The following is a 14,215-nucleotide window of genomic DNA, read 5'->3' as shown; positions in this document are numbered from 1 at the left end:
GTGGGCGCAGCTAACAGGTTAGGAGCTACCGAAAGAAGTGCAACATTAAGCAGGAGTAGAGTCGAGGTGCAGAAAGCCCCAGGGGGAGGTGGGCAGAGTAGCTGGAATTAAATTCAGACACCATTGTCTGAATTTAATTCTTTTCCCCCCTCTAAACCCACATCATCTGCTTCTGTTTGCTTAAGTATTATTTTATCGGAAAGATCTTTAAATTAAGGGCAAAGTTTTTCTGACATTGCACTTCTTGTTAGAAGTTTTAAACAAAAGGCCCCTCCCGGCCAAGTTCCAGAAAAGCCTGTCATTATGAGTCTGTATTGTATCTGGAGGTTAAAAGGCTGCGTTAACCTTGCAGAGAATTTACATATTGGTGGGGAAATGTCAAACAGCTGAGCTATCTCTCTGGCTTTTAACATAAAAATACCCCCGAGAGATCTACTAATAAGCATATTTAGATAGAATTGCTTCTCTTGCTGCTGGCGGTGTTGTGTCTGTTACAACAAAACAAACGCTTTGATGATCTGCACCCAGCCTGCTGTCCACAGGCCCTGGAATGTGCTGGATACATTGTATCAAGCTGAGAATTGGTGCCAGATATACAATATGATACAATGTTGTGTGTATCTGTATTTTCCCAATGTAAAATCATGATTTGTACCATGGTAGACAGTAAATACTGTGGGGGTAAATAAGGAGCTGTTATCAATGGAAAGTAATATTAGCCCCACGGTTTCTAAGAAAAATTATAATTATCGGTTAAAATAATGTCTAAGGGGAAGAGGCTGATGGAATTTTAGTGATTTTCTGTCCAGGAAATTACGGCATCCTTGGGCTCTGTCAGTGTAAACTTCTGTCTGGCTTTGCCCACAATGGGGGGTATTCAATTGTTAACAAGATTATTTTTCCCCCGCCATGTTAAAAATAAAAAATCTCCTGTGGATTTTTGCCGGCAGTAGCGACCGTTTTGAGAAAAGTCGTGCAACATTACAACTCCAACTACATACATTAGATTGCATTACACATTAATAATATCTACATTTAAGCACTTTCTTTAGCATATTTTTTAATTGAACTATTTTATAACATACAATCATCTATTCCATGTCAAAACACATTACTACATTCATATTTGTACCCAAAACATACATAAATATAATAATTAGTGTTTTGGGGGTTTTTTCATTATTTTTTCACAAGAAAATCAACTTACACAAGTTAGGCATTAGTGATAAACATAAGTTTAACTTTTTTCAACATTTTTACATGATTTAAAATAATTTTCAGATGTTTTTTTTTTAACACCCCCCCAAAGAGGTGCGAGATAAAACAGCAAATTTGCCTGTTTAACGCGCCGCATTAAAAACAATTGAATAGCTTTTAACGTGGCTGCCTCTCGCACACCCTATACTTTCAATAGACCTTCTACTGGAGCGCGAGAGGACCGTTTCATGGAAACAAAACATAGCGTTAGAAATGGAATTGAATTGAGGGTAAAGTTAACCCGTTCGAAAATTATAAAAAATAAGCATTAAAATGAGTTAACACGCTAAAAAAAACCTCGCTAACAATTGATTACCCCCCAAAATGCTAATATATTAGACGTTTTCTAAAACGCTGCCTAAAAATGGAATTTAAAAGAAAGACAAAAAATGTGGTTTATACTGTTGTTGTTAAGCAAAAGGCAATGTAAACAGTTGTTAATAATTATTTTATGTATAGTATCAGATTAACCTTATAGTAGCTTTCTCCCATTACCTCCTATATTCCCGGTGCGTTGCTCAGACTTTATAAAAACCAGTACTCAGTACCTTAACAGAGCTCATCGTATCTCTAGTCACACCAACATACACACTTGATTCAATGAAGTTTCTGTAATTAAATGACTAATAATTATAATCATAACGAATTATAAAATTAAATATTTTGTTTTGTTATAAAACTCCTGACGAGCTGTGAATTATTTAGGGGTTTAAGAAAATTCTACAGTTCTATCCTATTTTTGGAGTAATTTATAACCCCAGCGATACCTGACAAGTTTCCTGATTGGAAAAATGTTATAATTTACCCGATATAGGCAGAACATGTCCTGATTCTCCCAATAAGCCCAAACCACACCCATTTCCAGCGAGACCACGCCTTTTACATGTAAGACCACACCCCTTTAAGAGGTATGGAAAGGGGATTGGTTGGCTTATTAGACCATTATACTTCCATTGGCCCCAGGTCATGTATTACTTAGCATAACTCTTTATTGCAGGCGGTTACAGACTGACAGCTGTACCAGAACTATTGTCAGGCCGAGCTCGTGGCTCTTATAGATGAGACTTATTGGTAATTAGTATTGAAATGAAGAGGCATTGAAATGTATGGAATCATTAATTACACGAGTTAATCAAAGTACATTTTCATTTAATGTTTTAGAGTATCTTCTATTGTTTTCTTTACATTATTGCAGGGGTGGGTGACTCCTATCTGTTGAACTCTTAACCTGCTCTGCCAGAAGGATGCTGGGAATTGTAGTACAAGGAGCTAGGAACGCTGCTTTTGCATTCACTGAATCAATTTTCTAGCACTGCATGTAAACTATATATATATATAAAAAAAAACTCCTCCAAATTGCAAAACTTAAAAATAGCTGCAATCCCATTAAATAAATGTTAGTTTTTTTTTGTAGCATAAATCACTTTGCGAAGTGTCATGTGACTACCATGGCAGTCAAGGTCACATGACATATGTAGTGAGCAGAGAGGCCCCTCTTCTCAGCATGCACAAAGCCCCTTCTCCTTCCACCCGCCATCAGGTACATGAGGAGAGGTCAGGTGACCCTCTCTTGGGGAACAAGCTTGAGTGCTGGAATGCAAATGAGTTTGAATGGAAAAACTATGTAGCCATATAAATTTCCTCCATGGAGAGGTTTTGCAAAAGGGTCTTTGAGTTATAGGAAGTGATCCTAGAAACGCAAGATTCCAGTTGTTAACCCCTTGTTACTTTTTATCTCCGCAATCCCATGCAAGGCATTACTACATATATGCCTATTGTCCTGGGATTTCCAGGAGACTCACAATTCCAACCGGATTCCCATCAGAGTAGGCCACGCTCCCGGATCCTGCTTCACTTTTGTCTAAAGTGGATGTGGTCTTGATCTAATCGCGTCACCTTGGCCCTGCCCTCTGCTGTTCAATGACATGTAAAGCATTGGTGCGCATCGGGGGAAGGGCAGGGCCGCGATGGCGTAAATCGTGTTGTCAGGTCATCCACACCTCTCCCTTAGAACGGAAATCCAGAGGGGAGGCCTAAGGGACATGTGCAAAAAAATATAAAATTTGATCTAGAAATTAAAGTTATTCCCATTCAAAAGCTTGAAGATGAGAGCGGTCTTGTTGGCTATCACGGTACTGGACACTAGAGCCATAGCGCACACTATAATACAATACCTAGGGTCACAGATCACACAGATAAGGTAGATAAAATACAAATTGCAAAATACAACAATATAAGGGGCAAACGCAGGTTTTGTAGAGAGGGTTTCCACACCACGCAGCCAGTGGGTGAGACCAGCATGCATGGGGACGTGACTATAATTTAGATAGTGCTTCGCAGCTCTCCCTTTTCAAGCAGAGCCGTGTGAAGCGGGGGCAGCCACCTCAATTATACAGTGCCCCAGGCTTGGAGGGGGTTTCCAGGCACTAGGACCCCCCCCCCCCCTACTCCCTTAGTTTGTCTATGAATATAAAGCAAAAAGCAATAACAATATGTACAAGCACACTGAACAACAGCCAGGTGAGGTGAGACAAGTAGAATATGAGTCTTTAGTTCTCTTATTGTAGCAAGGAATAGCGCCATGTCCCACGTCTTGGGACCGTCTCACACAGCCAGCTAAACTCATATCTAATATGTTGTACTGATGGAATCTGGATCCCTGCTAAGTTGTCCTGCAAAGTAGCACCTGGTAACGAAACTCCCTCTAACCTTGAATAGCTTAACCTGCATTTCCTCCTAGTAACCAAGCACTGAGCATGCTCTGTAGACCACATTCTATGTGTAAGGCTACGTATGGTAGTAGATAATATAAAACCTTTAACGAGAAATTGCAGAAACGCCTGTATCGTGGCAGATTCCTGATATACAGGAACGTGTGCACCATCCTTTGTGTGTTTTTTCATGCAGGTAATTTTAATTTTTGTTTCCAATCTTCCTTTAAATTCTGCTCTAATACTAAACTTTATTTCTGTCATATTTGTAGACAAAAGCAGAGTCGCGTGGATGCTGTGGGAGTGAATGTATAACAGGTTAATTGTACATTTGTAAATAGATTTTAGGACATATGGAACGACAATGGTAGACAAGGTCAGATGAGGGTGTTTGTATTGACTCCGAGGTATCAGCACAGATGGTTGTAACATCAGATAGGGAGTCAGACACTTTGCTGATAACCGACGCACAATTAGCCCGTGTCTCTGCATCTGTACACTCTCCTTTGTAGAGGTACTTTGGGACTGGGTACAAAACAGACAAAGAATAACTTTTTTTTTTTTCATTTTTGACATCTTATCAATTTGATGCAGCAGTTCAAGCTCTTCGGCAAGACTGTGCGAGCGTCCCCAGTGGAAACGTACATTGTGCTGTGTATAGTAATGCGGAAAGTCTGTCTACAATGCTCCCGCTGATTCTTTCAGAGCTCGATTTAGATTAAGCAAATGATAGACGTTTGGACAGCACCTTCTGTGTCTTCTATGAAGTGAAGACATCCGGCTTTGAGGGTTTAGTCTCTCTCACCGCTCCACATCTGCTGCACCGCTGTGCAAATCCCTATGCTGGATCCCTGTGTCCTCCAGAATCCAATTCAAATTACTCACCCTTACCTACAAAACCCTCAACAACACCACCCCTTCATACATCTCAAATCTCATATCAAAATACTCTCCCTCCCGTCCTCTTAGATCTACCTCTGACCTGCGCCTTGTCTCGTCTCTGGTAACCACCTCTCACTCCCGTCTACAAGACTTCTCCCGTGCTGCTCCCCACTTATGGAATTCTCTACCACGCTCAATTAGACTTTCCCACAGCCTTCACGTCTGTAGACGTCTCTAAGAGTGCCCCAAAAACACATTAGGTGTTCTTTAGTGTTTGCTCTTAGTCTCTAAAAACCCATCTGTTTTTTTTTTTAAAGCTTACCTTATCCGTGATAACACTATTCACACTAATACATCCTCACAACTGTCCCAATCTCCACTCTGAGCCACACTCGCTCCTCTTGTTTCAGCTGTGCCCTCTTCCACTTAGAATGTAAGATCTCTAATGAGTAGGGTCCTTCATACCCTTTGTTTTCACATCTGCATTTATTTTGTCTATCATCATCATTTATTTATATAGTGCCTCTAAATCTGCAGCGCTGTACAGAGAACTCTCACATCAGACCCTGCCCCATTGGGGCTTCCAGTCTAAATTTCCTAACACACACACACACACACAGACAGATTAGGGTCAGTTTGTTAGCAGCCAATTAATCTACCAGTATGTTTTTGGAGTGTGCGAGGAAACCGGAGCACCCGGAGGAAATCCACGCAAACATTGGGAGATCATAGAAACTCCTCACAGATAAGGCCATGGTCGGGAATTGAACTCATGACCCCAGTGCTGTAAGGCAGAAGTGCTAACCACTGAGCCACCGTGCTGTATGCTTGTATGTCCCTGTTTTATGTATGTCCCTGTTATTCTTTCTCTGCTGTAAGGCACTGCAGAGCACTGTGGCGCCTTACAAATCTGTGATAATAACTGATAATAATGGTCAACATGATATAACAAAACTTACAAATACTCGCTCGTCTGTAGGGAGGTGTGAAGATAGATGAGTTCAGGACATTATTGAAATTATTTTTAATTTTTTCTTTTTTTTACTAGTCAGAGCACATGTACAAACCGAGGCCACATTGATTAGCTGTAGATGAATCATATGGAATTAGGACCTACACATGTTAACGGCTGCACAAAGCAATTCAGTTTAACCAACTCCTCTGTGTCCTTTCGTAGGTTAATTTGACGTGTGTGGAGCAAAACCATCACGTGGTCAATCTTAGCATCAACATCACAATGTCGCAATGACAGGCTTTGGTTAACCTTGTGGTTTCAAACACCCGTATATGAGAAACAGTTCAAACATCGAGCTTGTTGCTATTACATTACACTATAGGTACTTTATCACCATTCTTTGGGAGTTGTGAGGAATATATTCAGATAGGTGTTTGATCTGAGTCGGACAAACCACTTTGCATTCTGGCCGAAAGCTCCCATTTGGTCCCGTCAGACCACCATATTTTCTATCACATCTCAGTGGTATTTTGTATGTATTTTACAAACTCTTTGCTGGTAAGGATGTGTCTGCAAACAGTATTGACCTTCCCGTAACAGCCTTTGTAGTGGACTGTCAGTGGAGATTGTTGACCCGTGTACATTATATTCCATTGCAGCCACTGGAGATCGTTCAGTGTCACTGTTGGCATTGCAGTAGCTTCTCTGATAACTGTCCCTCGTGTCCGGTAACTGAGTATAGGGGGCAGCCAGATCTAGACAGTGTGGCTGCAGATTCATACGTCTCCCACTCCTGTACTATGAACTTCACTGACCACAGAGCGATGTTCAATCCTCTTCCAGCGGTCATGTAGCCTTTCCCAAACTTCTTCCTCTCTATAATCATTCTCTGACTTGTTCGAAATCTTTTCTTCTTCAGATTTTCGTGTGTGCAAAGTCTCCACTATCCTGTAGAACCTCACAGAGAGTGGAATTTATATTTACAAAACATTTGAGAGCAGTTGGCCGATAATTTTGTACACTAGTTGAGTTGACGGATAAATTGCGTGACTATGGAGGCATCACTGTGGCGCAGTGCTTAGCATTGCTGCCTCACAGCGCTGGGGTCATGAGTATGATTCCTACCACAGCTCTATCTGTGTGGAGTTTGTATGTTCTCCCCGTGTTTGCGTGGGTTTCCTCCGGGTGCTCCGGTTTCCTCTCACGCTGTCCAAAAACATACTGATATTTTAATTGACTTCTGACAAACTGGCCCCTAGTGTGTGAATGGTGTGTGGGGTTGGGAATTTAGACTGTAAGCTCCCATGGGGCGGGGACAGATGTGAACGATTACACAGAATAGCAGCTGAACGTGACCAAGATGGCCGCCTCGTTAGACAGGCTCTCTATAAATAAAAATGTATTGGTAGTAATGCTTTGCATCTATATAAATGTGAGTCTGCCATGAGGTGTGATGTGAATATTTCTTATATTTAATCATTTCTGTTTTTCATTTTAAGTAATTTGTAGAAAGGTTTTGAAATATTTCATATTTTGTGGATCCATGCAAAAATATCCCAATTTATTTCAAATTCAGAATCCATGGCAACAAAACTATGTTGGTGACTGAATCCTGTCCTGTAGCTGGAGAACCCAACATGCTAGCATTTGCAGAGAACGGATGTGTGTAACACACACACGTTCAAACACATACAAACATCTTACATGTACAACACAGACGGTTTGGATATAAATATATTTTAACCTCTTATTCCTAATTTTTTTATTCTGTAGAACTCCCCTATTTTATTTTTGCTAGTTGTTAGTAAACAAGAAAGCAAACAAAACCATTCTTAGTGTGCAGTTATTATCTTGGCTACAATGAGGTTACTTTCCAAACCTTGATACATAGTTACGGGCTCCTTTCCCTGCACAGGGTTAATGTCCCAGGTTTGGAAGCATAAAAGAAAGGTCATCGTTTGGCAAGAAGGAAAAGGGCAACCTGGATCAGCGCCTTCACTTAACTAACCTTTAAGATCGCAATTAACATTTAAAGAAAATAAAGTTTTTAGGAATGTTATAAAATAATTGCCAAAATTTTAATGGTTTGTGTTTCTGAAACAGTTCCTTAATGCACCGTAGTGCTGACCATCAGCATTTTATAAAGTGCCCTCTCTCCATTATACATTCAGCCTTATTAAGATTAAGCAGCAAAATTGTTGAACTGAATTTGGTCTTTTTTTTTAATGACTACCTATTCTATATATTGTGGTCCAGTAACTGCAGGATGGTAACTAGAGAGGAGAGTCAGTGCATAATTATATGACATTATCTCTGCAGTGTAGAATGAGGATGACCCAGTACATAGGCACTGTCACCTACCACCCTACAGTAAGTGGGATGTATGAACTTTGTTTCATAGAGATGTATGTCTGAAACCTCAATCTTCCTGTATCAGTTACACATGAGCTTCACTTCACTACTCTGTGCTGCTGGAGGAACCTGCTCCTACCACTATATAACTATCAGTCTGTGACTTCCTGCTGCCTCCATTCCCCTCCTCACATCATGTCACTGCCCCTGTCACATGCAGCCCTATCCTTACTAACACATCACTCATCTCCTGATATAATCTGTGCTGCTGGAGGACCCTGCTCCTTCCACTATATAACTCTCAGTCTGTGACTTCCTGCTGCCTCCATTCCCCTCCTCACATCATGTCACTGCCCCTGTCACATGCAGCCCTGTCCTCACTAACACATCACTCATCTCCTGATATACTCTGTGCTACTGGAGGACCCTGCTCCTTCCACTATATAACGCTCAGTCTGTTTCTTCCTGCTGCCTCCATTCCCCTCCTCACATCATGTCACTGCCCCTGTCACATGCAGCCCTGTCCTCACTAATACATCACTCATCTCCTGATATACTCTGTGCTGCTGGGGGACCCTGCTCCTTCCACTATATAACTCTCAGTCTCTGGCTTCCTTCTGCCTCCATTCCCCTCCTCACATCATGTCACTGCCCCTGTCACACTAAAACAATCAGACAATTAGTCAGGTCACTGCAGGACTAGCTCGAGCCCTGGGGAATCCCTATAACATGTTAAGGGGTCCCTGAGGACTGGGTTTTGGAAACACTGCTTTGAACTGTCTAAAAAGTCATGACAACTGAATCGCTTCCCTGGGACTGTCTGGGGAATGTAGGGACAGTTTGTCTCTGTTAGTTGTGCAGATACAGCGAATATAGGGACAGTTCATGTCTCTGTTAGTTGTGCAGATACAGGGACTGGCTACTTAGTAGGAGGCTGGGACTTTTCCATAATAGGGTGTAATTGATGCTCACTGAGCCTCTGCAGACTTAATGCCTCCGGCTACAACACATCATGCAATGTTCGAAACAGCTAATACGTTAAATAATGTGCATACTTAAATAGTAAATAGTGTGTGTAAAATATATAAATAAATACATATACATACATACATACATACATACATACATGAAACAGCAGTATGTATTTTAAGACTTGTATTCAGTGAGTGAATGTATGTTTGTCTAATATTATTTCTAATATTATTAAGACACTGATTAGCCAGAGCACAGTTCCTGAGGCATCTCTCTCAATTAATGATTAGATGCACGTGACCAGGATCTTTAGGGAGGACATATCCACATACACTGGTTTTTTATGGTGGAACCAAAATTCAGTGATGTATTGATAGGCTGCATTCTCCCGACCTCATTGATACCCAGCAGATTGATCAGCTGCATTCTCCGAAAAATTGGTTTAGCTCACAAAGCAGCTGCTGCCACGAAGGAATTTTCTCTGTAGGAACAGGAGTGTCAAGAAAATAGTGAGATTCTCGGTGTCAATCAAGGGGTTAATGTGAATACATTATGGAAATCTCAGTTCATTATTATAAGGTTACATGGAGCAGGATTGCAGTCTTGCTACCTGGACAACGAATGAGGGTTAACTGTTGGTGACAGTATTACGTTACCCTGGTACCTTTGCTAAAGTAAAGTTTTCTGGAATGGATTAATGGTGGTACATGGCTCACGGGTGTACAGGTGCTGGAATATAAATCTGAGTCTTGTCAATGGAGTTTAGTGTATCTTATACTTGCAAAACTACCAGCTAACCCGTTACTGTTCACTGAGGCGTTGCCATCTTCGATTGGCTACAAAATGAACATGTAATTCACCATATCTTGATATCTGCATTCACTTCTAAAGCACAATACACAAGCTAGTGCAGAAATACTATCCTTATTAACACACAAGCTAGTGCAGAAGTACTGTCCTTATTAGCAAGGAATTATTACAAATCAGAAATCCTCCCATAGCCCGATACAACTGTTGAAGCACCCAATTTAACTAGACAACGTCCCAAATCTGATTTTGGTTTTTTTTGGCCTGAGGGATGGCACCATGAAAACTGTGAATTTTGAGCCATCCGCCAACACACTGTGACAGGTTAAAAATATCCTGGACGCTTCCCTACATTAAAGTACAATTGTCCACCCCACTCCCCGCGACTATGGTGTAGCGCTCTCCATAATCCTTATACAAACTATCATTATAATATACAGTATGAAGTTTATATCGTGTAAAGATAAATTGCCCCTTTACTCAGTACAAGATCTTTGAAGACGGTAAAAGATGCAAATATAGGCGCTTGTAGCAAAATAATTTGTTTTGTTTTTTATGTTTTCTCTAATCTGCTGTTCATAAACTTTGTGCTCAGGACAATATGATGCCACACCTGCCACTATCTCCGTTTCCAATTTACTTTTTATCAAAGGAACTTGCTCTCCATTTGGATTGTGTTTGAGTTGACGGATTTGGCGCATCAACATATTTATTATGTCTGATTTTTGCTCTTGTTCCATCCAGCGAAGAAACAGGGTCTTCAAAAACCGCTTTTAACCCCTAAAAAACTTTGTGTTGCAGAACCTGATAAAGAATCTGCCGGAACAGAAGGAGTTGAATTCGCTGTCCCAGCTGAAGAGCGAGTACGAAGACCTGTGTGAGCCCGAGCAATTTGGAGTCGTGGTATGTACCGAAAAAACAGAGCAATAATTCAGCCGGGGTTTGACATCTGTCAGACGGCATAAAAAGAAAGACGTTTCAATTGCGCATTGATTTTCCAATTATAGTAACTACTTACATAGCTGTGTGTGTGAACACTGGCCCCGTGCCGTCCGCTAATATTATTTATCAGAGACCAGCCAGATCCAGAAAAAAAGCAGAGAGATCATTTTGAAAGGGGAAAAAAAACAAGCCAAAAAAACAACTTTATTTATTGAGTCGAGGGAGTGATGGCAGATTGTGTGCGGACATAACTGGAGACTCTTGTTTTAGCAGGAGGAAAACACCATGAAAATAATATTTGTTTGTTTGCTTCTGCAAGTAAAGCAGTCCACTTTAACAGGACAGACTTCTGGGAAATACCCACACTGCAATACCAGGCCTCCTAGCGAAATATGGGGGAGAGCTGAGCGATGCTGCTCCACTCTCCCTGGTTCCTGCTCTGCTGTCAGTATAGTAGAGCAGGAGCCTTTCCAAGCACGTGTCTGTCCACCTCATGGACCCGTACCCATAAAAGGATCCATCGCTCTGCTCTTCTGAGAGCATAGCCGAGACCTCAAGAGGGTGACCTAGCTTTGCTGGGCTTGTTACGCCACTTCAAATGCCATTTACATGGTAGCCCTTTGAGTCAATGCTTTACACACTGCATATTTACAGCAAAATATGACTGAGAGGATAGGGCGTGGCTTGTTTTTGTTGCTATTTAATTTTTTTCTCTTTCTGGAATTAAGAGGTATGCAGAAATTAAAAATTATTCCCACAATCCTTTCAGGACATGAAGGAATGAACTTCTACAGGGAAAATATAAGGGCTTATTTAATAAAATATTGCAAAGAGCAAGGATGTGTGTTGATCCTTAGTGACCAATTAGACACCAGCTTTCATTTGTCTGAGCACCCTAGACTGTAGAAAGCTGATAGCTGATTGGTTGCTATGGGTTACAGCTCATCGATCCAATTTGCACAATGCTATTAAAGTCCCATCATCTTAATAACCTTGTGCTCCTCATTTGCTGTGCTACATGTCCCACGATGTCCAGCCAACTCCTGTTTGTCTGTTATAATATTATAACTAGTTTACTGTACCTTTAATATATATTTTTAATTTAACAGGTTTTTTTAAACAATGTCACCAATTGTAAATATAATTTCCATTAATGTACGACAATGATCATGCCTCGTAGGGTTGGTTAATTTGAGGTTCCCATGATACATAAAGCTCCCGCAAAGAGTCTGCATTGCACATGACCTCTGTAAGTGATACTCAAGAGAGCCTGTTTGTGTATCCATGCAGCCGATCAACAGAGTAGGAACTATTGCTGTTCTTGTTTAGCAAGTGTCTCAGTGATGTCACTCAATTCTAGTGAGCTGATTGGCTGCTTTCTTCTGATTATTGGTCCACCCCACAAGATGTCTGCTTCCACTGGACAGTAGGTGCTCATTAAATGAAGTCTGGGTATAACCCTGTAAATCAATCTCTCAACATTCGGTCTGCTTGACTTTGATATTTCCTAACATCAGTCATCAGCCATGTTTCTGAGGTGGAGTTTTAATTTAAAGCATTTGTGAATATTAGTGGGAACAGCCTCATCGTTTGTTCCCACTGTAATCTGCAAACATATTGCCATCCTGATACCTTCTACATGTGTACTTACATATGCTCCTTCAGTTATGCAAGGCCGTAAATAGAATTGATGCAGTCCGTTGGACAGTGTTGGCCAAGGTGATATGAGTTATGTAATAATACACTACAGATTTCTGGGCCTCATAGCAACCTATTGTAAGGACCTCTATGTACATGATTCACAGTGGTATGGCCAGCACCAAAAACACTCTACTGACCCAACAACCCCTGATCACCAGCAGCAGGGCCGTCTCTTCCACTGGGCATGATGGGCAGATGCCCGGGGGCCCTGCAGGCAAGGGGGGCCCGTCCGAATCCTAACAAAAAAAAATAAAAATATATATTTTTTTTTTTTTTTAAATACTTACCTTGCAGTCACATCAGCGGTGATCCGGCTCCCTCCCTGGTCCCCTCTTCCGTGCTGTGCTCGCAGTGAATGCTGGGCGTGATGTCACGCCCAGCATTCACTGCAACCACAGCACGGAAGAGGGCAGAAGAGACTCAGCGGAGCGGAAAAAAGAAGAGGATCGGACTTAAAGTGATTATATATATATATATATACATATATATTTGTTTTTACACACACACAATCACTATTTATATAAATATATATATATTTTTTTTTTTAGGGGCCCAGTACACTGCATTGCCCGTGGGCCCATAAAGTAGTTAAGGTGGCCCTGACCAGCAGCCCATCCCACCGCCAACACCATCATTTTTATTTTTCGAGATCTAAAAGCAACAAAACAAAACAGCAATCCAAGTAACACAAAGTAATAGTCTACTGCAGTATTTTATAGCTTTACAAATACCTCCACATTGCATTTAAATGCCTAGATCTTCCCATTTTTCTGATTACCTTGAATTGCTCACCCCTCTATAGCGTTACTCAGACCTGGTCAGACTGTGAGACAAACCACAGGGACCTGTAAGAAACGACTTCAAGGAGAAGCTCCCAGGAGTTCTGAACAGTGTTGGCCAAGGTGATATGGGTTATGTGATCATACACTAGAGATTTCTGGGCCTCATAGCAACCTATCATAAGGACCTCCACGTACATGATTCACAGTGGTGTGGTCATCACCAAAAAGACCCTACTGAAGTGACCCAACAACCCCTGATCACCAGCAGCCCATCCCACCGCCAACACCATCATTTTTATTTTTCAAGATCTAAAAGAAACAAAACAAAACAAAACAGCAATCCAAGTAACACAAAGTAATAGTCTACTGCAGTATTTTATAGCTTTACAAATACCTCCACATTGCATTTAAATGCCTAGATCTTCCCATTTTTCTGATTACCTTGAATTGCTCACCACTCCATAGCGTCACACAGACCGGGATTCTGGCCAGACTGTGAGACAAACCACAGGGACCTGTAAGAAACGACTTGAAGGAGAAGCTCCCAGGAGTTCTGAGAAGGGAAGGAGCAGATGAGTAAAATTTAGCGTTTAGTTGGCCAGTTTAAATAGGACCGGATCCTGGGCCCTCTGTACTGCTGGGCCCTATAGCAGTCACGACACTGGTAATACAGTACTGGTTGTATTTGCAATGCCATTAATTAGCATTACAGAAAATTGCTGATATATTTTCTTTATAAATTGTGTTCTCCTGGGGCATTTATATTTTAAACATATCTATAAAGTATATTGTTGTTTTACAAACTTGTTGCAGCGTTACTGCAGAGAGAGGTTTGAGGAGTGACAGGTGTCTGC

At 41.2% G+C, this 14,215-nt stretch overlaps 1 protein-coding gene across 5 annotated transcripts in view; it reads left to right on the top strand.

Moving 5' to 3' along the window:
- The window catches only part of DIAPH2 (diaphanous related formin 2), an 828,187-nt gene that overhangs the window by 392,293 nt on the left and 421,679 nt on the right, over positions 1 to 14,215 (top strand). For all 5 annotated transcript variants that reach the window (XM_075186343.1, XM_075186345.1, XM_075186342.1 and 2 more), the window contains one exon: positions 10,738 to 10,839. In XM_075186343.1, the coding sequence (XP_075042444.1) occupies positions 10,738 to 10,839 (102 nt within the window). The remainder of the gene's footprint in view (positions 1 to 10,737; positions 10,840 to 14,215) is intronic.

Source organism: Mixophyes fleayi, chromosome 9 (assembly GCF_038048845.1).
Source record: "Mixophyes fleayi isolate aMixFle1 chromosome 9, aMixFle1.hap1, whole genome shotgun sequence".
NCBI lineage: Eukaryota > Metazoa > Chordata > Amphibia > Anura > Limnodynastidae > Mixophyes > Mixophyes fleayi.
The sequence above is the reverse complement of the archived record's forward strand: the minus strand, read 5'-3'. Positions and strand labels throughout refer to the sequence as shown.